The sequence below is a fragment of the Esox lucius genome, chromosome 5 (assembly GCF_011004845.1).
Source record: "Esox lucius isolate fEsoLuc1 chromosome 5, fEsoLuc1.pri, whole genome shotgun sequence".
NCBI classification, from domain to species: Eukaryota; Metazoa; Chordata; class Actinopteri; order Esociformes; family Esocidae; genus Esox; species Esox lucius.
Window position 1 is genome coordinate 12,559,320 of NC_047573.1, and position 27,458 is coordinate 12,586,777.

General features: G+C 38.7%; 1 protein-coding gene across 4 annotated transcripts; it reads right to left on the bottom strand.

The window, feature by feature from the left end:
- Positions 1 to 1,480: 1,480 nt before the first annotated feature.
- On the bottom strand, positions 1,481 to 27,140 carry ptenb (phosphatase and tensin homolog B). 4 transcript variants are annotated; one of them, XM_029119910.2, is made up of 10 exons: positions 26,389 to 27,140; positions 21,088 to 21,172; positions 19,335 to 19,379; positions 9,514 to 9,557; positions 9,161 to 9,399; positions 8,819 to 8,960; positions 6,291 to 6,359; positions 5,737 to 5,903; positions 5,314 to 5,547; positions 1,481 to 5,192 (listed from the first exon to the last, which is right to left on the bottom strand). In XM_029119910.2, the coding sequence occupies exons 1-10, from the start codon at positions 26,465 to 26,467 to the stop codon at positions 5,007 to 5,009; spliced, it is 1,290 nt and encodes a 429-aa protein (XP_028975743.1). In that variant the 5' UTR covers positions 26,468 to 27,140; the 3' UTR covers positions 1,481 to 5,006. The 4 variants fall into 4 exon arrangements, with proteins under 4 accessions (XP_028975743.1, XP_019902319.2, XP_028975744.1 ...); XM_020046760.3 differs by having other exon boundaries at positions 5,323 to 5,547; positions 26,389 to 27,133; XM_029119911.2 differs by lacking the exon at positions 6,291 to 6,359.
- Positions 27,141 to 27,458: the final 318 nt, after the last annotated feature.

Here is a 27,458-nt window from a genome sequence, read left to right on the forward strand (position 1 = left end):
TAGTCTGTTCTAGATTAATGGCTTTAAACTATTTTCTCATGTGGCCCATGACATTGGCACAGTACTGTACATATTATTTATAACAGTTAATGGAAACCGAGCCGCTAATGAGAGGAAAAAATACATTTTCTGACATTTCTATCAGCACAGTCTTCAAACTTTTAGGTACCTGTGATAAAAAACAAACAATGGTTAGAGCTGCAATATTATTATCAAAGGTTCAAATTATTGGCAGCCCTGTTCTCAGTAATTTGTTTACTCTCCCCTTGTAAGGATACAGTCACTGACCCTTTTCCTTTAATTATGAGATTCAATTTTTCTTTTTTAAGGATCTTAGACCATTCGTCCAATCTTTCCAGATCATTGAGACCCTTTGATCTCCTCTCATGGACTGTTGGCTAAGTTTCAGCATCCCGGCAGTGGCAACCAGGTTTTTTACTAAAATGTCCTGCCTGTTGACCTCAAACCTTGAAAGGGCCCCAAGAATAAAGAAGGCCAAACCGTACCGTAACAATTAAGACTGACCAACAAATTTGACGGTAGTTCTATTCAACACTCTTCGTTGGATGCCAAACCCAACACTAGTTTGCTTTGCCAAACTGCACTTTTTTCATCTGATTACAGCACACAGTTACATTTGATTCAAATTGCTTACATTTTATTGCTTTCAGTAAATATTTTCTTCTGGCAACCCTTCCAAAAAAGGATATTGCCATGGTGTGGCCCGTCAAATGTAGATTTGGTGACCCCAAGTTAAGATACTACAACTGGACTTGTCGATTCTTTTCCTCCGATATACCTCACTACATGGGAGTATGTACTGGTCCTCTAGCAGGCAGGGTTACCACTGTTCACCTGGTTAAGTTACATTATTTACTGCATTGTGGTTAGTGGTGTATTTAGGTTATTAGCAATTTTTTAATAGACTGCCTACTTTAGAGGTCAACAACCTCATCTCTAAATTTGAGACATTCTGCTTTGGTAATAAGGATTTTACATGAGTTTTTGTATTTATACCCCAGTGAAACTGAAAGCCTTTCGACGGCCACAATACAGTTCCTCAAAACCAGAGATTTTTTTTCTCTTTTAAGTAAAATGACAATGCAGATGTAATTTATAAGAATCTTAAAGGGATTCATTTTGACACTTGTTTTTGAGAAGTATCTTCCAAAACCTTTTCACTCAACAATTGTCTTATATAATAGTACATGTGGGACAAAAAAAATAATCATACAAAATAAAAATCCTTACCCTGGTTATTTTATAGACATTTATAAACCTGTTTTTATCAAAGATATTAATAGATAGTGAAAATACATTTAGTAACTGAACAAAACATTTCAAACTAGTGGCTCACCAATTTCTTGCTGCAAAATGAGAACGCTTTCACAGTAAACCTAATCGGTAAAATAAGAGCATAAAAAATATTACTTCACATCAGAATCAGTGTGGTCAATTACAAAACAGTTTCTCACACAAAGACAAGAATGAGACTTTATTGGATTTATGTGAAGTTTATAACACTAAGATAAAGGGCAGTTTACACATACAATAAACAGACATCTGATTTGTATGAGCATAATTATAACCTGTACAAGTTTTACATACATTGTTGGTTGTGTATTCTCAGTGCATAGCATTACACACAGAGCAACTGTTGCACAGCACAATAGTATCCGAAACAGGCTGAAATGGAATAAGGCTGTTGTAAAAGACTGAAAATAGAATGGGTTATTACATACCTCTTTAAAATTAAAGCCAGGGAGAAAGAAAAAAGATAAACGGAGAGTAGTGGGAGCCAGGCTGCTAGCCCCACACACATCTGCAGGTAAAGCCTCTTGATTTATTGCACCCCTTCCATCTGCATGCATGAATGACATGTTCTAGAACAGTATTTAACAAGCACTTCTTTTATTTTCAACAGTAAACAAGAGGCACTTTGTGGCAACCACAGGCATCATTATAACATATTGCACAAATCAGCTAAAAACTAGTGACATGAAACTTACACACTGGCACCTTTAAGATGGTTTTACTTATTTTTAAAGCTTAAACTTAAAATTTTTGATGCTGCCCGTGAACTCCACACAAGTTTTAGCCTGTGCCACATCATAGGTTCCTGTAGGTTTCCCTAGGAAGACACCCTAAACTATTTCTGTACTTTAAGTTAAGGTACTGTGGCAAAATATTTCAAGAATTGGGGCTAAATATGTCTAGGGGAAGGCCAGTGGCCTTAATATCTCCTTAAGTGATGCCCTTTAATAGATTACTAAACTTAAGCTGCTGAACATCCAAAATAGTAAGCATGATCCAGATAGACTATCGGCCAAAAAAGAATAATACTACCTGCAGTGTCTTTACCGGAATAAATATGGATACTGTCAAATTCCTTCAATTTTACCAAAGATGTATTTTTATTTGTATAAAAGGTTAAATTTCAGTCAAAGTAACATTGTTTAAATGGAGGATGCATGGATACAGAATTTAGGTACAGCTAGCCATTTTTCCCACCTTTGTTCACTCATTGCAAGGTGTTTGACTTTAGGGGAAGCAGGGGTAAAAATACTGTGGACCACTGACTGAAACCCTGCAAAAACCTGTAACAGTGCAAAAGTCTAGTACAATATGTTGCTCCATGAATGTCACCTTTAAATAAGTACTTGAACTATCGATTCAGTGCTTGGGCAGAATGGTAGATTTCAAAGCTGTTGTAGAGTAAGCATTGTCAACTTCAAGTAAGGCAAAGAATACCTCCAAGAATAAAAAAAAAAAAAAAAAAAAGAGAAAATAAACAAAAAGAAAAAAAGATCAAGCTTACTTTTGGCAGGTTTTCAGTGATGTAATAAAATGTAAACAAAAGAGAATTCTAGATTAAGTGTTCATGGGTTTGGCTAGTGTACATTTCTGGATGAAGGGGGAAGAACAACAAAAAACTGAGACCTAAATCGACACCAAGGAAAGAATCCTTTCTAAAACAAGGCAAGATAAAACAGCATATGCGATGGGTTGGTGAAAAGAGTGAAGCATTAATGTCAACAGTACAAGAAAAGGCAGCTTATATTACTACCATCAGTGTAGATTCCTGCCCAAGAGACTGAGACGATTTTATTTTTGGTCTGGCCCGTGTCATGCCACACGCCAGGTGTTACAAAAAAATTTGGCATGCTTGAAAAGAAATGATACATATTTAAATATTCTCATATATAGGGCTTTTTATATTTCTGAAGCACAAGACTTTCTGTAAAATCTGTAGCTGCACTATTCTCATTCCCCAACGGAATGACCCACCTGTTTTAAAAGGAAAACAAAAACACATAAGCACCCCAGCCAGTAAAGGACAGCGAATGCAGAAGACTAAAGTGTGCACATGGGCGTGCACTTTGACAGTTCTCACACACAGAAGTAGTGTATGCCACTGTAGCTACTTGCACCATATGACAGGCACAGATTCTTGGCTCCGTGGTCATTACTGGATCTCAAGGATGCAGTTTGGCAGTTTGTAAGCACCTCTTGTTAGATATACGAGTGATCCGGATCTCATTGGACCAAGTACGATAAGGCTGCAAACATGTCAGTCGAGGAGCCAAAGATCTGACGTCACAAGAGTAAGAAACCATACAAGCTCCTAAGTTCACATATTATCTACTCCTGGGTTGATCAAAACCTGCATTAACATCCCTGGATGGGAAAGCTTTACATTCAACACCTCTCTGTGGCCTCAGTGTCTTTCCAAGCATTACATTTAAGAGTCTGACTAAACGCCTACTCACAAATGGGCCCACACCACCACGTCTGGTTGACAAAAAGTGCAGTTTCTCAAAAACAAAAATGTTGCAGAGAGTGAGGGGAACCCAACAGAGATGTATCAATGCAGGTGTTGATAAATGCTGTCGAACGGCATGTTAGAAAGGCCTACACATTTGGAACAGATTACTCCCTTGTAAGCACATGACAATTCATGATCCTCCGTGATGGCTAAAAAAAACCTGTATCTGGTTACTGTTAAAATAGGGTGAAACGCCATGTACTGCTATGATAAAAACACATGACTATTCTAAATGGCTTGCAAAAGGACTGAAATCATACCTTCAGATACCATGAGAAAAAAAGGATGTCATTTTTGACCTCCTGGCTAAATACAATCAGATCTTAAATGACTTTAGAAATCTCCTTTTTTGTTGAAAAAACATTGTATACAATTTATTAAACAAGATGGACATTGATTCCAATAACATGCACACTGGTTGTTGTTTAACTATAGTGTTAACATTATTGCAACACTGGCTTCCCTGCCGTTTTGTGTCATCTAACATAAAAACATCAACAATATATGGGATACTGCTTTTCTGCAAACCTTGAACAGAAACGGTAGAAGGAATGGACATTGGTTAAATGTCTTTTAGCTTAATAATAACAGTAATCATAATTCGACTGGAGAAATTCTAAAATGCAGCGGTGAACTGCACAAACTCATAGGAGACAGCCTGCAAAAAGCACAAGAAGCATTCACAGTAAGGTAGGATGGAAGGGGTGGTAGATGGATGAGTCGGGCGTGGTGGAGGACAACGGATGAAGGGGGAGAAAGTGACAGAAGCACTGGCCTTGGTTTCCACAGGAGATGGAGCAGCGAACTTTAGATTTCCAATAAGCCTCTCCCATATACCTGATCTCCCATCTCCTGACTGTGGAAATCTTCTCTAGTCTTTGACACAAAGGTATATTACATTACAGCTACCTGACCTTTTTTCCACGCAACAACGGTGTCAATACTTTCCGGATGATAAAAAGGGGGTGGGGGCAAAGAAGCGGAAGAGGAAAAAAAATAAATTGGTCAGCATTGTTGTTCCTAAAATTGGAGGCATCTCCGTGACGCAAATGTCCTGCTGCCGTTGGTTGGTGGGGATAAAAGCTCCTTGCTTTACAATCTATATTCAAGTTTTTTTTCATTTCCCCCCGGTATTTTTTAAAGTTTTTTTCTTTTCGTTTTTTTACTTTCCATATAAATCTCACACTTTGGTAATTTGTGTGTGTTGCTCCTCGTCAAACGGTTCGTTCTCGGGGTCTGAGTCCGTGGTGTCAGAATATCGGTAGTGGTCCGGCTCGTTGTCACTAACGTCTGGCGTTACTGAGGTGGAGGTGCTGGCCTCAGAGTTGGAGGGGTCTTCCACAGTCTTTGTAAAATACAGCTTCACCTGCAGTACCAGAAAACACAACACAATCAACATTTTATTATTTTCAAATCAATAGGTACCTTTCGTGTACATGCATTAATGACCCCCCCCTCCACCCACAATCAAAGAAAGAGTCAATCACCTGACTGACCTTGAAATTGGGGGAGAAATATCGGTTGGCTTTATCCTTGTTGGCCTTGTCCAGGTCATTCTTGGTCAGTGAGAGGATCAGGTAGTCCCTGTCGTTGTCTCCCGTTCCTGCTGCCGTTTGGATTCCTTCCGGCTCCTTGGGTAACGTGCCGTTCTCAACCTTCTCAAAATGCTCCTCTGGTCCAGGGATGAAGAAGGTGTTCACCCAGAAATGAAACATCTTGTCCTGACATAAAAATGTACAGCAGGGAGCAAGGGTAAATCAAAGGCAAGACAAGGAATCACAATCTCAACCAGGACACACCTGTTTCCCATCTCTCTTAGTGACTCTGAACAAGCCAAGACAATTTGGTATGCATATAAAAATCTAAAATCGATCACACATACTATCCAGAAACAAAAGCATGACCCAAACCTTCTTCATCATTTTGTTCTGTTTGTGGAAGAACTCCACCTTGATGTCACCACACACAGGCAATGGCTGAGGGAACTCGAAGAACACATACTTCTCCTCTCGCCTCGTGTTGCTGGGGTTGGAAGTGTGGATCTTTACCTTGAGCTGGTACACAACAAACTGAGGATCTGAGGGGGGAACACATCAGGAGTTATCACCGGCCACTCTCCTGCGGGGTGGACAGACCACCTCATCAACTACAAACTGGGATTTATTATTCACATCTAGGCAAATCAGGAAGATGACAGAAGAGAAAGGGACAGAATTACACAGTACCACTGCAAGGGGTGAATATAGAAAAGACAGTAACATGCTATAAGGACGCTACTTGGAGAAGAGTTGACCAAAACCAAGCACATTTAAGGGAGCACTTCTCGTCTAACATCAGTCCAATGAGGTGTGTGGGCGCAGAGTTGACAGTTATCATGTAGCTCAACCTCTACGTCCCAAAATAAATTATCTACAGCAACTTAGGTCAAAATGTAAACATTGCATGAAAAGCTGATTATTATTACCCCAGTGCCAATTCCCTTTTCTGAAACCATGTGGAATCTGCTCACTCTTGTTTTTAACGGAAGTGTCCCCTTAGAGAAAGAAAAGGAGATTAACACAGTCCTGCATCCCTGGTCTGCACTTAGAGAGGGAGGGTTATCTTCAGGGCTACACACAAGCATACTGTAGATACACATGCTATACAACCACCTAGAAACATTTCAGTTGACTGTTTCAACACGTCCACTGCAAGTTCCCCATTAAGAAGTTAATAAACTAATAATAACATTCATAGTGACACCTCAATAAATAAAGATATAAAACAAAACAATCTTAAATTTGGTTTAGATTTTATTTCCTGAAGAATTTCTTTGCCTGCTTATTTGATCCTAGATTTTTTTCCACACACACACACACACACACACACACACACACACACACACACACACACACACACACACACACACGGGGGCGGGTTGGGGGTGTCCCGACCAAAACAAACAACATTAATTTGGGATTTAGATTACGGTTTCTACATTTGACACATACAAAAGCTGCAAAACCGTACAAACGTCAACAAGAGAACGTTGTGTAGCTGTGTTTCTGGGGCGCTCGTGATTGAGGATTGCAATTTGCAAAACAAATGACCACTGGACTGATGCAAATAATTTTTGGGCCATGAGCACCACTCCTAACTGCTTTCTAAAATTAAAAATATATATAATTTTGAAAAATTATTTCTATCTCCAACTTAAGACTTGTCATTGCCCATGCAGAGATATTAAGAGGCCACAAACCTCCCCCATCTCACCTTAAGTCTTGATTCAGAAATTACATCTGGCTCCGAGATATGACTCTCGCTAAGTTACAAAATATCCAAATTCACTGCCAAAATTGACTAAATGTGGGTGATTGATGTTCCATTTCACAGAAATCCAAGATTTACAACATTATGCTAGAACATAAAGCAGTACATCAGGCATTGGGGACATGTTTACTGTTGCATTATTTACAATACAAAAAGTGTCAAACTTGAACAAAAATAGCTTCTTAACAGCAATATCTGACGCAAGATCGCATACGTCACCAAGTCTTCATACCTCTGACAGAAAAATTATCTATGACAAAGACGAGGGACCTAAATACTATATTTAACTAACCACAATAAAATCATTTTCATGCTTCCTTAAAACTCAGCTTTGTGCCGTTAACGTTATCGGTTATCACTAACGTTAATGTCAGAGCAGTAGTGGCCTACTCACGTTGGCCTTCTCTCTTACAGTGATTGAAAAGCAGAGGTAGCCACGCCAAACATGATTACGGAATAAGAAACCCTTATTTATCTACTCTTAACAGTGCCTTTATTGGAATGGCGAAGTCTAAAGAAGCTAGTTAGCCAAGCCAGCAAGCCATGTGTTATTTGCTTATAGACCAACTCTATGTAGCGTTCTGCAGCCAAATCATTTGTTGAAATTTTAATTCAGCAATTGTATTCCAACTTGATTTAGTGAACTGTCATTATTTTGCTAACAGGACATACGGCACCTTTCTGATTGGGCCACCACACCACTAAGCTCCTTTGATGAATGTAAATAAACACTCATGGAACCCAGGTAATAAAAAGGACTTGGGAAGTGCTGTGTAAATCAAACTAAAAGACCACGGTATATTACCATAGGTAAAAGATTCTCATTCGGAATTTAAAAAGATTTTAGAAAAAGTTCAGGCCAATCATTTCAATGTTGTATTTCCTTCCAAAAACGAAGACACACGTATTCAAATATCAAATATTTGAATAATCATGCCCATTCATACTGGGAATAGGGAAAAACAGCTGTTATTACCCGAGAGGTTTTGATTTCATTGGTCTGTTAAATTATTTATCACATAGTCATTTCACCAGACCGGACAAAAATCTGTCTATTGACCGCAAAGTGACTTTAAACAATATGAAACCAGAAAGACCTGCTGTAAGCTAGTGGAATTCTTTGCAGTTTGGTTCTTATTTAAAAACATCCAATGAGTAGGCTCAACTGTTCAGTTTACTTGCCACAGGCAACATAATAATCCTTAATGTAAACCACAGCAGGGTCCTCTAAAGGGACCGGTGAAGTGGCAGAACTGTGGATAAACGAAGTGAAGAACTGAAACACCAAACACAGAAAGAGCAGTCCCTGACAGAAGTACAAAGAAAAAGGGGTTTGGTAAGAATAGGTCCTTATAGGTCCTAAAAAACTTCTGACTAGCCAGCAAGGCATCAATCCACTCTTCTCTGATGAGAGCAAATAAAAGCATGAAAATACACCACGCTATTTTTGATCAGTATTCACCATTGCAACATAGTAAGTGTAGTTGATGTAAGCTTCGCATGGAAAAAAAGGCACACATAAAAAGCAACACAGGGAAGCAGAGGTTTACACAGCAAAGCAGAGAGACAAACAACTGAAAATCACATTGTGAAAGTGAGTGAAAGCCAGTTGCAGGTGCCCAAGGTAAAGAGGATATAGGAAAGAATCAAGATCAAGTCCAATGACAGGAGAAAAGTACATACTACACGTTCCGCCACTGAACATGGGCACCGTCTCGAACACCATCTTGTGGAACAGCAACGCCACTGGTTTGTACTCCAACTGATTCTTTAAAAGGTGGCTGTAGTAGTAGACATACCGCCTCTGACTGGGGATCGTTACTCCCTGTGAAATTGGAGAAAAACAAAACCAAAAACACTCAAAAAAAACTGTCCATAAAGAGGATTCTTACCACGATGAATAGCCTAATATTAAATATCAACTATGATGACCAGCAAGCTAGGAAACATTTGAGGTTTAACGAGGTAACAGGAAGACAGATTGATTACTTTCCATGACAGTACGGTGGCCAGATTAAAACGTACCTTCTTGTCTCTGGTCCTAACTTCGCCGTAGAAGTCAAGAGCTTCTTGTGCTTTGAGGAACTTGCCCCGGTGTAGTAGGTAAGCACAGATCATGACACCCGTGCGTCCCTTTCCAGCTTTACAGTGAATCGCCGCCACATGATTGTCGTCCTCACTAAGCCACTGATCGAGATCTTCGCAGAACGGTTTGATCAGCTCCAACTGGGGGGGATTGTGATCCTCAAACGGATACTGTGCAACTGGATGGACAGAGAAAAGTCAAATAGGACCTCACAAAGCACATTTGTGTTTTGAGTGCAAGACTGACAGAATGAATGATCGTGGCGGAGGTTGTAACTGATGCAACAGCTCACCTCGGCAGTTGAATTTGGTTGTGTCATAATGTCGCTCAATGCACCTACAGAGGGACAAACAAAACGCGGTTTATAATACTTCAAACATCAAAAGTAGCAGTCACCATCTTAATTGTCTGAATCGCATTACATGACAAATTAAAGAACGGACCCTCAGGCTTCCCGAGACCAAGGGTCCATTCCATATTGACCAAAAACTATTCGGCTTTAGGGGTGGAATGGCCAAGAGGGGTTGCCTTGTCACTTTGTACTCAAGCAACTATCTGTGGCTGATCTGGTGCCAAAACTGTAATTGCGGTTCTTAGGCAAATCAGCATCTAGCATGACTGAATTTATTATATTGTAAATACAGTATCTCACAAAAGTGAGTACACCCCTCACATATTAGCAAACATTAGATTATATCTTTTCATGTAACACTGAAGAAATGACACTTTGCTACAATGTAAAAGTAGTGAGTGTACAGCTTGTATAACAGTGTAAATTTGCTGTCCCCTCAAAATAACACTACACACAGCCATTATTGTCTAAAACGCTGGCAACAAAAGTGAGTACACCCCTAAGTGAAAATGCCCAAATTGGGCCCAAAGTTTCAATATTTTGTGTGGCCACCATTATTTTCCAGAACTGACTTAACCCTCTTTGGTATGGAGTTCACCAGAGCTTCACAGGTTGCCACTGGAGCTCTCTTCCACATCTCCATGAGGACATCACAGAGCTGGTGGATGTTAGAGACCTTGCGCTCCTCCACCTTCCATTTGAGGATGCCCCACAGATGCTCAATAGGGTTTAGATCTGGAGACAGGCTTGGCCAGTCCATCACTTGTACCCTCAGCTTCTTTAGCAAAGCAGTGGTTGTCTTGGAGGTGTGTTTGGGGTCATTATCATGTTGGAATAACGCCCTACGGCCCAGCCTCTGAAGGGATGGGATCATGCTCAGCTTCAGTATGTCACAGTACATGTTGGCATTCATGGTTCACTAAATGAACTGTAGCTCCCCGGTGCTGGCAGCACTCATGCAGCCCCAGAACATGACACTCCCACCACCATGCTTGACTGCAGGCAAGACACACTTGTCTTTGTACTCCGCACTTGGTTGCAACCACACAAACTTATTTGGTTCAGATGGTGTTAAGCGTATCTTGGTCTCATCAGACCAGAGGACATGGTTCCAGTAATCCACGTCCTTAGTCTGAAGCAAACTGTTCGCGGGCTTTGTGCATCATCTTTAGAAGGGGTTACCTTGTTGGACAACAGCAGACCAATTTGATGCAGTGTGCGGTGTATGGTCTGAGCACTGACAGGCTGACCCCCCACCCCTTCAACCTCTGCAGCAATGCTGGTACCACTCATATGTCTATTTCCCAAAGACAACCTCTGGATATGATGCTGAGCATGTGCACTCAACTTCTCTGATCAACCATGGCGAGGCCTGTTCTGTGTGGAACCTGTCCTGTTAAACCGCTGTATGGTCTTGGCCACCGTGCTGCAGCTCAGTTTCATGGACTTGGCAATCTTCTGATAGCCTAGGCCATCTTTATGTAGAGCAACAATTATTTTTTTCAGATCCTCAGAGAGTTATTTGCCATGAGGTGCCATGTTGAACCTCCAGGGACCAGTATGAGGGAGTGTGAGAGCGATGACACCAAATGTAACACACCTGCTCCTCATTCACACCTGAGACTTGGTAACACTAATGAGTCACATGACACCGGGGAGGGAATGGCTAATTGGGCCCAATTTGGACATTTTCACTTAGGGGTGTACTCACTTTCGTTGGCAGTGGTTTAGACATGAATGGCTGTGTGTTGTGTTATTTTGAGGGGACAGCAAATTAACACTTATACAAGCTGTACACTCAGTACTTTACATTGTAGCAAAGTGTCATTTCTTCAATTTTGTCACATGAAAAAATATAATCAAATATTTGCTAAAATGTGAGGAGTGTACTCACATTTGTGAGATACTGTATATTGATCGGTTTATAAAAATGCTAAATGTCCTTTAGATGGTAAGGCCCTAGAGCCTCATAAGTGTACCCCCAAAAGAACAAAAATGTTGTAAATATTTTCCCAAACAAAAGGTCATCATTTATGATTATTGAACTTCACAGAGAACTGTACCCATCTCCATGCAAACCATCATACATTCACACAAGCTAAAGTGTTTGAAAAATGTTGTCCAGGTGAATAGCAATTAGCAAGTAGTATAGGAGTAGATCGAAACAATCTACCATTGAGAAAGTGACAGTTTGACTTTTCCATAGATCAAGTTCATTCTTGTGATCACAAAGGTAAATGAAGGGTGTTTTCCAGGTAGGGTTGCAACATGTGGAGAAATATAGTATTACGCAGATTTCTAAAAGGAAACATGTACAAGTTGTGAGTTTGATAAACTGTGAATTGTACACTCAGTTGATGAATGAGGCCACAGGAGAGAGAACATTTATTTGATGGTAAAGGGCCAATGACCACACCCGGTCAATGAAAGCTCCCATCCCTCCTACAAGGATAACATTAGCCAGAAGGGCCAATAAGGTCTACCATTATGGATATAACATTTTGGGGGAAATGCTGCGCACACAAAACTTGTCATCTAGAAAAACCCCTACACTGTTGTTTTCCAGACTAGTACGTGAAACAATATGGCAGCTACTGACCAGCAATGTGACAAATTGACAGATTTTCCTTATTAAATGGACATGAACAACACAAATGTCTTCTATTGCTACTAATAAAGTAAAAAACGGAGTATTATAATTGTCCCGGTGGTGGAAGATTCTCAAACGGCAAATTATAGTCGTCATTATCTGTGGATTTAAGACTCATTGTTTAAAACATTTTGAAGAGTATTAAATATTTTGTTTGTTGCTTTTTAAAGAAATAGAAAAGGTGTACAGGTACATTTAATAAAGACTACACAACAAGAATAAATAGCGGTGTTATGTGGCTCATTAAAATCCTTCTTAATGACTTGGGCATTATTAAGCTGTTTGTAGACTATGTACTTTTCAACACAGTTCAAAAAGGTAAAGACAGATATTCAATGACACACCATCTGCATAATTTAAGTAGGACAAAAGGCACCGTACACACATTTAAATAGTCAAATAGGTGTGATAATCAGAACCTGCTGTAGGATTGCAGTAGGCTACGTTAAGGAAGCACATTGTTGGAACAAGTTTAAATAACATTTTAATTGGCTCTTTGAGAAGTGGTTATGGATATAATAATGATCTGCAGGGTATTATAGACGAGACACAAATGTGCAAAGATATGTAATTGAAACAGTGGACAGTCTTGGATCACAACTACACAGCAGATTTTAATTTGCAAACTTTTTCTAATGTTTCGAATGTAAGACACACAATTTGCAAGCATATTCTGATTGACCACAAAGGTCCAATGTGAAGTGACATTTTTATCTACGGCTCAGACTCACAGTATTATGAAATTAGGTTATGTAAGCATAATGGTCAAAAAATCTCACTCCTATCTTAACTGTCTGGGAGTTCAACGCCCATTTCCGCACTCCACTAAACAACTCCATGTTCGCAGAAAAAAAAAAAAAGTAGCACCACATTAGATCTTTCTGTTCAAAATCATTTAAAAGCACATGGTGTAGAATCCTGCCTCAAACTTTTACATGACTGAATAAAAAAAAAGTCTAGTTTTTCCTTACCATGAGACCGGAATATTATTAACTAGTCCAGGGTGGTTCAAGTTAGAGAGATATACTTGCTTTAGTCACTGGCAGTACTAAGAAGACTTTTTTCCCAAACTGATACAACTGAACATTACTAATACGACTAATTACAGATTTATTTCTGGCGATTAATGCTTGGATTTATGCTATGCTTTTGTGCAGTACAAACCATAAATGTGGCCCCTTTAATTCTAGGATACTGGTTGGTTTTGAAGTAGACTAACAATCAAAGAAAGGTGATCAAGGAAATGAAAAAGGCTAGGTAGCAAGCTCAGAGCTAACGGCTAAGCAGGACAGCAGGAAAATCTGAGCCAGAGAGATGGCTGCTACAACATTTTGGAAACCTGCCCAACAATCAAGCCGAATGTGGTTGTTACCGTTCAATATAATAATAAATAATATTAGAATAAAAGATAACAACAACAAATGTTTATTATAATAATATTTATTATTATTACTTTTTCCTCACAATAAAGAAAATCATGCAAATTCCAGGGAGAAACTGTATTCCCATGAGACACTACCATGTAAGACCATTCCAGTTGGATACATGGTGGCATTACAACAGGCGATTTAATGTGCCAATTTAAGCACAGTTAGCCACGATGGAATTCCAACAACTTAGAATGTCGTGTCGACATGCTGGGGGGACAAAAAAAACACTTAATACACTGCGGATTCAGAATCGCTAATCTTCATGAAACTTCTATTGCTCTATGTTTCCAGGTAAGTGAAAGCACTATTTTGCTGGCTAGTGTTGAATAACATGGCCACTACCGACTATAAACAATGAGGTAGTGGTCTGGCATGTAAGTGTATATACAGTGGCTATAAAAAGTCTACACACCCCTGTTAAAATGCCAGGTTTTGTGATGTAAAAGAATGTGGAAAAATTAAATGGTAAAACAAACAGGGGGAAAAATGAAAAATAAAAACCTTACAATAACCTGGTGTGCACACCATCTTATAACTGGGGATGTGGCTGTATTCAGAATTAACCAATTACATTCAAACTCATGTTAAATAGAAGTCCTTACACACCTGCCATCATTTAAAGTGACTGATTAATCACAAATAAAGTTCAGCTGTTCTAGTAGGATTTCTGACATTTTCTTAGTTGCATCTCAGAGCAAAAGCCATGGTCCGCAGAGTTCTTCCTTAGCATTAGAGGGATCTCATTGTTGAAAGATATCAGTCAGGAGAAGGGTACAAAATAATTTCCAAAGCATTAGATATACCATGGAACACACAGAAGACAGTCATCATCAATTGGAGAAAAGATGGCATAACAGAGACATTAGCAAGAACTGGACGTCCCTCCAAAATTTATGAGAAGACGAGAAGTGGTCAGGGAGGCTTCCAAGAAGTCTACAGCAACATTAAAGGAACTGCAGGAATGTCTGACAAGTACTGGCTGTGTGCTACATGTGACAACTATCTCTAGTATTCTTCATGAATGGGCCCCCAAAAGCACGTGGGAAAATGTGTTATGATCTGATGAATCCTGGGTTGAACTTTTTGGCCAAAATTCCAAAAGGTATGTCTGACGCAAAAACAACACTGCACATCACCCAAAAAACACCATACCCACAGTGAAGCATGGTGGCAGCATCATGCTTTGGGGCCACGTCAAATGTGCCATGCTAATAGACTCCTACCCAAAAAGACTGAGTGCTGTAATAGAATCAAAAGGTTCTCTCCAACACTTACAGACCCACACAACGATACTGAAAGCTGTGCAGCTTGCAAAAGGGCATATCGTATGTATTATTATTTTTTTTGCCTTTTATGTAGGGCATGAATTGCTACGATGCACAGAAAGACAAGGCAAGATACTGAAAACCTTAATAACGGCATATGAAATATCCCGATTAAGACCTTAAACACAAAGTATCCTTTCAGGTTTTTTTGCTTACCCATTAGTTTTTTCCTGCCAACAACACTAGTGATAATAATTGTAAAAAAAAAAAAAAAAAACTAGCTACGTCAACAATGGCATGTTCAGTGTTCCTCTCACTGACAAAGACTAGGCATGTCATGTCTTGCATGTCTACACAGGCTGTGTGGCCACACATACTAAAATATGGATTAAGCAGACTAGATCTAGAAATGGGCATCAGCATTATTAGCCTTGAGAACCAGGCTTGGTGGAATTTCAGAGGCGTAATGTACACAAGACTAGCAGTGCACAGATTTTAAAATGAGTTCCAATACAAGCACAAAACATGAGGTTAAATGGCAAAGGGTTTACGCATCGACATCCCTTTGTAGACTCCAAAGACGAGATGGTTTGTGTAGTTCATTCAGGCTCGTCTATGCAACTAGGAAGACAAATCTCAGAAATGTAAGTGACAAATTTACTGTCTGCATGATGCTTCCAATCTAAAAGGGGATAATGAGATTTAAATATCAAGTAACTTGAGTATCCCTTTAATGTAAATTAAATGTTTTATGGATCTATGGTTTGCCAACACAGTAAAAAGAAAAACAGCTTGTTAGCAATTGTACAAGCATAAACTACAGCGCATTAACATGGCATTTACAGCCCTTTTGCCCATATCCCCAAAATGTATTATTGGCTAGTCTCTGGCTCCAAAATGCTATTGTATTTTGAATGTACATTTATCCAGTTTTAGACCAGGCCACAGCCCTATTAACGCAACCTCACTGGGTTGTTTTAAACAACATTGTGAAATGCTTGGAGGAAAACGTTTGCATGTTGCCTTGTTGATAGTCCCAAAAAGGCACTTGACATTTGATTATTCCCTTTCGCGGAGAAAGTGTTCTTCTCTATGCCTAAGCACTGAAGTGACTGAAGGAGTCAAATCAAAGTCCTAAAATGCACTCCAGGACTTGACTTTTGTTCCACTATTGTTCACACTGTATATTATATACTGAAATACTATAGCTTACATAATGCTAAAAACATAAAATCTGTAAACTAAGCCTTCAAGTTTAGGGTTGATTTCCTGGCAATACAAAATTACTTTTGGATATCAACACTAAATCGACATAAATCCAACGATGCTATTGTCTAGGGCCGTAAGTACGTGAATGACTTCAAAGTAGTATAAGAATAAACTACGAAACATCCTTTGTTTAGTTACAAAATTGGCTTACAGAAAGTCCTGTTGCACTTATCATTAAATCAGCCTTAGACAAATGTAAGGAGCTACTATGGTGCTAAAGATCATGTCTCCCTCAATGTGTACTGGATATAAATGAGCAGTGACATAAGATGTCTGGTTCTGTAGGTCCTTCCAGACCCATCATCATCAGGAAGGGGGAAATAAATAGTAGGGAAGCAACTAAAAATCTTTCACACTGCAACAATTCTACCATCACCAGCACCATTTTGGTAACCAGGTAAACAAAATTGTAAGTTTGTACGACCCGCAGGTCGGGTCAATGCACTGCAATATCCAGTGCATTGACCCGCGTTGCACCTTACTGGGTGATAAAGATGAGCATTTACATATTATGCTGATGTTATTTTAATGAAATTAAAACAATGTTTCTAGTCTAAACAGGCTCTGATTCCAAATGTTCTATATAATGCTATTAATTGTTGCATTTTATCTACAAAACCCAAGGTGGCAAGCTATAAGTCACAGAAGGGAAATCTAGTTAGTTATATAGTAAATGCAGCATGCTCAAATGTTTGCATACCATAGAAAATACCACTGGTGGAGCTATGGCCAAGGTGCAGCGGTGCTTTCAATTTGTACACGCATACACCAACCAGTTAGACACAAAGTACAACATGAATAGAATGCACACAACAACCACTGTATAAGATGAAAACCAATATAAATGTCAATGAAAGTTGTGCCGCATTTACAGGAGACCAAGTACCAACACTAAACTAGTAAAAGGGACTCTTTGACCAATGGCCACATAAGCTAAGCAATCATTGTGAATCCTGTTCTGAAACCAACACATCATGACTGGTGAGATGAGACTAAAACATACACTGATAAATTCAGGCAGTCACACAGGGCTTCATACATGGCAAGAACTTAAATTACTTCAGACATCAACATGATATAAAGTATGGTTGTGATCAAGTTGTGATTTATGCAAAATCTTCAATAACCATTTTCAAAGTATTGATGATATTTAGTTCCATAGCTGGACATAAATATATTCAGGGAGGAAACACCAAATTGATAAAAAGAAAAACAGTTTGCAACAAATGTCATTAATGAATTGGGTCCACGTGCCAAAACAAATGATAAATTATGAGGGTTAGAGAGATACAGTCAGGGTAGGGTTAGTTTAAGCTTTGATAGGGTTAGTTTCCTTTGGCTAATGTTACTTTTACCACTGCTGGCCTTTTATCCTAGCAATATGCTGTCACATTTCTGCTAACAAGCTAGCTAGAAACCTATCTCCGCCCATATGTAGAGCAATACCACTTGTTTTGCAATGCACTGACAGATTGAGCCAACACTCTTGCCACCCAACCAAGTGATGCACTCATGATACATGTGGTTGAATGCCTAATCAAAGAGTCAAGGAGAAACTAGACGGATTAATTGGAGTTGATTTGTATTCTTTTTTTTTAGGATTAACACATTTAGGGAGGATTTTTCTGAACCATAATTTTGGTTAATGTCTACCTACCACAGTGGCGGGTATTTTTGGTAAATCTATGCGCCAAAGGAAAAAAGTACTCAGATTTGACTGGTTGCGGGTGATTATTTCCTACTCTGGATATAGTCACCCTATGACTTGGGGTGAACGAGAAAAGTGAACACGATACTGTATGTTTGGGGAATTTAAAGGGGAGGAAACGGCATGGTTTAGATCAGTGCTTCGCACAGTTTGAGCGATAGAGGGATGCGTGCCAACAGCTGAAAATATAACTTACTTTGAGAGGCATACCACCTCACCTCCTAGTTCACTCAGAAGTAACAGATTATTTTTTTTATCACACCAAGACATGTCATTCAACCTGCCTCCCATGATCCAAACATTTGATGACCCTATAACCGCAGGCACCACAGATATTAATGCAGAACTGTGGAGCAGCGCTCTGTTACTCTACTTGCAAGTAAGTGCAAGTGCAGTTTAACACAAGGCTATTTTAGCATACCATTTTATAATGTTACAATTCATTATTTATCAGAGCAATTTAGAACAGCACCTTTCAAACATAACAGAATTACAGATTTATTACAAACATATGGTGCAATATGCACTTAAAACCATTTATTTTTTGGAGATGCTTTTCATTTATTTATTTTTGCTGCTATGGAGTTATTTTAAAGAGAACATCCTTCAAGATGAGGAAAAACACATTTGATGTCTAAAACACTTATTTAATCCCAGAATACATATTTCTAAATTAAATTCATCATTGTATTTAACAGGTTAATGGATTATTGTATTAAAATTGTTCTTGACAGCAAACCTAATTTTATCTGAGACAACACGGCAGTGGCACAGTTAAGTCTTCACAAGATAACTTTTACCCCAAAAATCATATTCAGTGAGGCTTAGTCTATATATTTCATAGCTAATTACATTGTCTTAATAACATGCATGGTGTTTTTTTTCAATGTTAATGTTAACTGCTAGCAAAGACGTCCGGTTTTTACACCAGTAAAATTCAAGCTAGTGAGTGACACTGAATGAAATCCTCCCAATGACATGGTCACGGCCCCAATGGATACAGTCCATATCAAAGTGGCATACACTCACTGAAATCAGACTTTTCAACTGACAGCAAAGCTAGCTAGCTAGCTGTCACAGTAAGCTTCATTTACCTGTGGTATTTTGGTTGAAATATTATTTAGGTGAAATTACACAGCATACTCATTCAATAAATGTTTTATGGCATTATTGGAGAAAAATACATGACCAGAAAAAAGTTTCCTGTTGATTTATTTACATGCCACAGTGGCTGATGGACCAAAATCTTGGAAGCCCTGAATGTTAAAGATTGACTTTTACATTCAGGTTGATAATTACGCATATAGGGCTCATCTGTAAGAAACCTCAACCTCATGGTGACTCTAAAAGTTCAGAAATAAAATAGTCGACATGCGCCATCACTGACCATACAACATACATACACAAAAGCAAAGTAGTCAGTTATAAAAGGTACTCACAGATTATAAATCTTATAGTGATTTTTGTGTTTAGAGTCCAGAAACCTGTGGAGAGAGGAAATAATTAGTTTGCCATCCTCAACAAATGTATTGCTGATTTTAGTCTAAACTTCAGCATATAGAGTGTAATTAGAGGACGCCATAAAAACAGAGCACACTGACAGGCTATCAAATGAGTCCAAAAACAAGTACAGAACAGATTCTTATAAAAAAACATTCAAAGTCCCCTCCAGAAAGATGTACCAACACAGGTACACACTAGTCCCGCATTGGGTCAGTTGACGCAATTCACTGAAGTGGAACTAAGGGACTCTTTTAACTAGCAGATCGGCTAGTGGTGGAGAATTCTTTTTTGTCTTTATTTAAAAAGTCAAAATATATTACTAGGTAGACTAACGACTAACTTCTTTAATGTCTAGCCAATGTAACTAGAACAGAATTTAAATAACACACGTATAAGTTAACAAACCTTTGTGAACAGGCTGAACAAACAAAATTCCAGTTTTGGAATGATTGTGGGATTTTGAGAGCAAGGGCCCAGTAGATCATGGAGGTACAATCTACAAACAGCGGAAGCAAGTACATGAATGCCATTATTTACTAGTAGGAAGGTTGACACGCGTAATGCATACTGTACATAGGGTTTTAATGTGAAACGGTTCAAAGAATAAGGCCCCCAAATTGAATGGAGATAGAAGTTAACAATATGATAAACTGATGTTTAGGGGGTTGGAGAAAAATCTGGCCTTCTGTAGGTTGGTTTTCTAAACAGATATAGCCAACACGGTCCAGGTGCAGCTCCAAAAAAACTAACCGCGCAGGACTGGTGTAGACCCGTGTTAGTATCAAGGTGAGGACTGGCAATTTGGAACCATTAAAAATAACTATTTTACCTAACCCTTAATCAAACCGCAACCTAAGCCTATACCTAACCTAAATAATCTAAGCTTTATTCCTAAATTTAACCTAACCCCAAATCCCAACATAACCATGTAAACTAGTAAGAAATATTAACAAACAGCAGGTAGATGCTGCAGGTTACTGAAAGACCACAGGTCTCAAAACAATAATGATAATCAGACGCTGTCCACAGAGATTGAGAGGACAGGGTACAAGACATTAAGTTATTTTGGTTTTGGGACAATTTTCCTCATCTGAACATGGTACCCATATTCCGCTTGCCCCAAAACAAAAACATGTCCTGAGTAAGGTCTAATGTTAAGGACAGTTTTGCAGCACTGAACCAAAGGGCAGGTTGTGGCATGCTCTTTCACACATCTAAAAATTGCAGCTCTGAGGAAATGATTAAAGCTGGCCTTTTCTTTTTTTTTTTTTATGTGAACATTTCATCAGTCCAAAGGCCTGTACCTTTCTGTGTCTACTTCCTGCATAAATAGAAGGAAATTGTTTGGACGACGCAACAAGCAGGGTCAGGTTAAGTGCACACGTGGCTTGAAGGTTGGCCCTTCGGTTCCAGTTGACATCACCCAAGCCTCCGAAGCCAACAAAACATTTCTATCATTCTATTCCCAGTTCGACAACAGTGTCCCTTTTCATTGATACCCATTGAGGAAAAAAAACATTTGACCAAAGATAGCTCTAGGTTTGCAAAGGTTGTACAGCTATGATTCAGTTAGGGTAGTCAGAACAACCGTGTGAACCACCTTTTCATTTAATGCTGACTTTTTCCAGTGTTTCACGTTCCATTACTTGGATAGGGACACTGACGTGCACATTAAGGTGAACTACTTACCGTACTACCTCATCAATGTTGTTTCTGTAGACACCCTCCAGCCTTTCAGCAGGAAAGCCCATAGCAATTATGTTAGGATAAATATCTAAAAGCAGGAGTCAAGGAAACCAGGTGGCTGGCAGCTGAAAGTTCAGAGACTACAGGGAAGAATCCAGGCTAATACAATAACCCACATACAATTAATTTAACTGACATCTTAAATTGTACAAAACAATACATGTCCTTGATTGTGAATCACAGCTTACATCATAAATCGCATATCACAACAGTGTTATGGAGAACATGACAATCTGGATAATATGGAGCAGATGGTGTTTGTTGTAGAGCCCACGGAAACCAAATAAAATAACCTAGCAGGCTATACGAGACCACCAAACACAATAATAGAAATTGTGTCAAAGCATCCCATTCAATCATCTCATTGCATCACTCATTCAATAGATGTATACTGAACAAAAATATAAAAGCATTGATAAAGGAAAACCCCACTAATCATACACAATCTACTTTGAAACAATTAACACCATTAAAATTAACAGAAATGCAATTTCCTTAAAGTGAAAAAGTTAGTACACCCTCAATTTGACCATCATATGAAAAGGCTGCAATGAAAATCCAGGGCACCAAATCTTGTGCAAATGATTAGACAATCCTTATATAGACACTTAGGAGGGTTTAGTCTTCCACAGAGATTAGACACTTGCTCTGGTTTGTTCTTAACCATGCAGGTGTGTGGCAACAAATTCCAAGATAAAAATACCAATCCGAAAGCCTCAGAAATATTATAGATGCCCATGAGTCGGGGAAGGATTACAAAGCCATAGCAAAGCAATTCGAAGTCCCTGTCGATCCACTGGCAATCTACATAAGAGCTGTCTCCAAACAATGTTTTTGGTCCTCTACGATGACTGATCTCTCTGACTAATCGAAATAAATATTTTTTAAAATCCCATATGCCAATGAGCCATCAATGGAGGTCAAGATGTTTGCTTTAGTGCACTGTTGGATTAAATACGGAGCAGCAAATAAGTCACTAAAAAGCGGTATTGACAAAATAATCAGAATTATAAAAACGTTACAAACCAAACTCAACGCAGCTGCCGGCCTTTTCAGATATAGCTGCTATAATGTTACTACTCACGTTTGTCCTGATGTTGCTTATGCTGATAGGCTACAAACAAGCAGTCTTATAAATGACAAAATAGAATCCAAGCACAAATACAAATATGCACAACAGTAGAGTTTGTCAATTAAACATCACACACTGGATGCTATTATTTCAGAACCGAAGACAGCGACCAATGTCCACCATGGGAAAATAAGTTTACTGTTCAACATATGGGAGCAACGCCTCCGTACCACAAGTGCCAGATGAGTGGGGAATGGTACTACAGAAAGAGGAAGGTTTGGATGCAATTGGCTCACGTGAACAAACAAAAAAGATTCAAGGAGATGTTTTATGTGAAGCTAGGCATAATGTACAGTTCCACATTTAGAAAACACGTTTGTAATAATAATTAAAGAATAGTACTTTTTGAGTGCTGCACCATTTGCATAACCATAAACACCACAACACCTGGGTAAAGACCAAAACAGATTAATCAATGTGGAGTTGTTTGGACTCAATGCCAGATACCATGTTTGGCAAAAAGGACTACCTTTACACAGAAGAAATGTATGCAATGCACGGGGGAGGTGGCATTATGGTTTGGGGCTACTTCGCTGCCACAGGGCCTGGCTAACTTGCCATAGAGAAAACCATGAATATTATATTGTAAGAAATCATAAGATCGTTTTTGAGAATGTGAGGCCATTTGTCAAAAGGGTGAAGCTGGTTCAACATGGATCTTGCAATGGTGGCCCAAATCCAAGCCCAAATCTCAAACCTATTGAAGGCTGTAGGGGGACTTAAAGGGGGCTTTGTATGCACGTTGAAGGGGTAGTGTTAAAGAGGGGTGGGTAAGAATCCCCCCAAGTGATGTAAGAGACTGATAGACAGTTACAAGAAAAAGATATAAGATATTGCCACTATAGGGGGCAACACCATCTATTAAAGCTAGAAGAGTACATATTTCTAGGTAATAACACTGAAATAACATTTATGTTGAATTTTGAATACATTTTGCAAAGTTTAACCATTCAGTTCCATTTCTTAAATTAGTGGTTGTACTTTTTCACATGACTAAGTTAACAGTAATACATACTTTCAGCAAGCCAACAAATTTTAACTGACACAAGCACTGCGCTCCACACTGGGCTCACTGTGCTCCAACCATGAATGGATGGTGGTAAATGTGCCTCTGAGATTTTCAGTCTACCACAATGTCTGTATAAAACACAAATGCCGCAAACATTGGAGTAAACAAAGAATTTGCTAATTTTTTTCTCCCCAAGAATATTGCAAACAAACCTCTAAATCCTATTTGAAAGCAGCATCAGAGCATATGTCCTTCCCTTAAATGAACAGTAACACAGGAAAATCTCAAATTGTTGCACAGTGCATTTATATTTTCATTCACTGTTTATGATTAGCCAGTGCATACTAAAAGATGTATCAGGCTATTACTAGGAAATACAAAATGCTCAAATTTATAATTATTTACCCTTAATTTGCCTGTTATCACATTGGCTACCATTTCCCATGATATTGTAGATAACATTTGGACTGCTATGAAATCACGTTGTGTGTCATGTACAAACTATGAACACAACTGCAATGACAAAAGCTTTACATGAAACAGTTCAGATCCAGTAACTAATGAATAGACTAAATGGGATCAATTTAATTGTTCCAGAACAAAGACTTTCAAGGGGGTTAATGCCATTTTCAAGCAACACAGTTTAGGAGAATAATTTATAGTTTTCCTGATATGCATTACAGACACACCCAGCCTATACAACTATTAAAACCCCTGATCATCAAAATGATTTGAATGGAGACCATGCATCGCATGTAACAGTAAAGGCCTATAGGCTAATCTTTAAACCTCTGATGTCTGGTGGAGAGGCATTTCTGCTGATGTGAAATCTCATCACTATTTCAAGGCCAATTCCAAGAACTGGAATCATTACATAATAGGAACAACCACAGCTACACTGCCTTCCAAACACTATCATATTGACCAACACAATGCCTGGCAACACAAAAACCTCACATGAAATGTTTGATTATATGGCAGATGTCATCTCATTCAAATACATACACACACCCTTACATACACAAACATACCCATGTACACATACATTCGTTTAATAACGAACAATGTACAAAAATGTACTTTGTCCTCCAATGTACCGGCAAAATTACATGAGGGCAGATCCCCCACACCCCATGTTTCACTATACTTGAGGTCTTCCGGTTCTAATTTCATCAGTTAAACCAAAACAAACACACATATACATACATATAAACACACACACGAAAATATATAAACCCAAGGTTCACTCATACATTAGCTAACTCACAGAATTATGTCAAAGGCCAGTTCTGTTTTGGCAGAGCTTTACTAAGTTCAATAAACATGCATCAAAAGGCCAAAGCCACAAACATGCCAAAATTGTTAATATTGTACTGAACCATACTTCCTCAAATCAAGCTCAGACTTTAACAGGCTTGTTTGTGCATTCTATGCATGCACACTTCCATTACCTGCTTTTAGCAACACTATTGTGCTTTAAATTAGTTTGACAAAACAGTGAATAGTCTGCTGGTAACCAAAATTGAAATACAACAGAATTTCCACTTACTTTGCCAACTGTTCACAATGTAATAAAAAAAAAAAAAACATAGAAATTGAAAAGACTTTCCAAACGTGGGTCTTTTGTAGACCCACTTCCTCTTCGTTTTGCAAAATGCGTTATTCAAGATAAGCTGTACCTGGGGGGAAAATACACAACTTGGGGGGCTTAACGGTGAGCAGAGAAGATCTAGGTTATTTGATTAACTACAGACCCAAGTTTGTAATGTCTGGTGAATTTATTCCATTAGGGGATTTTTGAATGTCAAAAGTAGATTTTTAAAATACATTTAATGTCTGGCTTCCGTCGGACCATTAAGAGGGTTGACAGTGTGTAATACTAGCGTTGCATAGAGAATCTGGCAAGCTACACTTCCACCATTCTATTACACATCTTCCCAGGTTACCCAAACACATTTCAGAATTTTCTATTCTGAACACCATTCTCACTAAACAGTTCATCCTTAACATTGCTGAAATCAACACATGCAAGCAAACCTCAATACTATATAAAAAAAAGTGAAGACATCTAGCTTGCTAGACAATCGTCTACTGATTACGTTGTTAATTCTAAGACCAACGTTACATTTGCACATTCCACTAGGGAGCTAATGTTAGCTAGCTAGCAAGTAACACTATTACAATATCCTCAAGCTAATACTAATTCAACGTATTTGGATATTTGAGCGGATAGCAGAAGCAGCATTACAGATCATCGTAAAAAAAATCTTAATCTGAGCCATTACCATTATAGCGCTCCATCTATATTAATATGTAGGCCAGGCAAAAGACCTCAATAATGCGTAGCAAAAGGTTGATCTCTTTGTTCCACATCCAGGAGTTAGCTGGCTAGTTATGTTAGCCAACTAACCCATGAACTTAATCGACATAAACCAAATAACCAGAGTAAACATTTAAGATACATTAGTTTGAAATAATAACGTTAGCTACAACAGCATTAGCCACATATTACACTAACGACATAGCCATCAGTCTTATGACGTTAGCTAGCTAAATCACGAATGGTTCAGTTGATGCAAGCTATGATGTTTGATGATCTTCACACCGGTGTACGAACTACACTATAACGCTATATTATTTATTTAGTTTACTAGTCGCCGGTTTAGTTTAGTCTGCAATTATTAACGTTAGCAAGCCTATCAACAGTGATACAGGTATTTTAGATTCCCATATAATTAGCGAAGAGAACAGAGACGAGTGAGCAAGCCAATCTTACTGTCATCATTGTCTGTCTATACAGTTAGCTTAGCCATTCTATTATTGCAATTCATGTTAAGAATCCTGAAAACCTTTTATAAAGCCAAAGCAATAGATCTGCGAGTATATTGTAGAATGACCGGTTATGCTCGCTGACTACCTACTACTGACGGGCTACTTTTACCCTACTACTAACGTTTTGTAGGAAGCTAACGAAATAGACAGGTATTTCATCGTGCAAGGTAATATACAGATACATAAATTAACAGTATCAAGAGCTAACGTAATTTAGCTAGGTATGCTAGCTACAACGTTAGCTAATACGACCATTGAACAAAAAGGATACAAGTTAAGTCCAAGTCAAACCCATCTTCCTGGTATCTCCTTTTGTTTCGGCTGACAAATTCCTTTATGATTGCAGCCATATCTGTGGCAGGAGTCTTTAACGTTTTTAAATTAAGAGAAAGTATTGTTGCCTTTGTATGAAACGCTGCCAATATTTCTCCCTCGCAATCCAGGTGGTGTCAAACGTTGACAGCTAACTAGCTAGCCGTGCTAGCTAGAATAACTTCTGCTGCTGGGTCATAAAGGAGGGCCTCACTCCGTTCCACCACAGGCCCGGCTTCCCAGATCCCCCAATTTGAAACAAAATCCTCCAGATGAATAGATGATTAATTATCCAACCCTCGAACCGTTGTATTTCAAGAGAGTACCAAGTATCTGATTTCGCCAAAGCCGCCGTGATTATGCCAGAAAAGCGGAGAGAAATCTCCCAGACGTTCGTTGCCCAGAATAGTGACTCACTCGATCTACTCTGCACACACGTACATAGCTAAAGCTAGCTAGTAATGTAGCTAGCATGTCAATTCTTTTTTTTTTTTAAATGTCATCCGACAAAACGATCCACGTGGTCAGAACTAAAACATATTCGAGAGGTAATTGACAGCCTCCACCTTAAATATTGCAAATATGTATGGTTTATTTTATAAATCGCCTGCCGTTCTTCCCTGACACGTCCCTTTCCCTACTGACTCGTCCCTCAGTCCCAGGCTGCACTCGCAAACTTCCATCATGGCTTCCGTTCCAATCGAAAAAGGTTACGATTTGACAGAATGTTATGCCGCAGTATAAAGTAGTTCTTTAAATAAAGGTGAAACACCGTTCGAATAACTCTTAAATTAATGCAGAATACATTTACAAATGAATAAATAATATAATTAAATATGTCTCCTTCATTGTATGATTGCATATAAAATACATTATTTTCATTGACGGCGGAAGGACGTAGAGCCTGAACAGGGGACTATTTTCTCCATAATAGTCACGTGTTTCTGTAATTGGGGAAGTTTCCAATTATTTCGTTTAGGATTCATGACATTGACATGAATATGATTCAATCATAGACTTTGCGTTGGG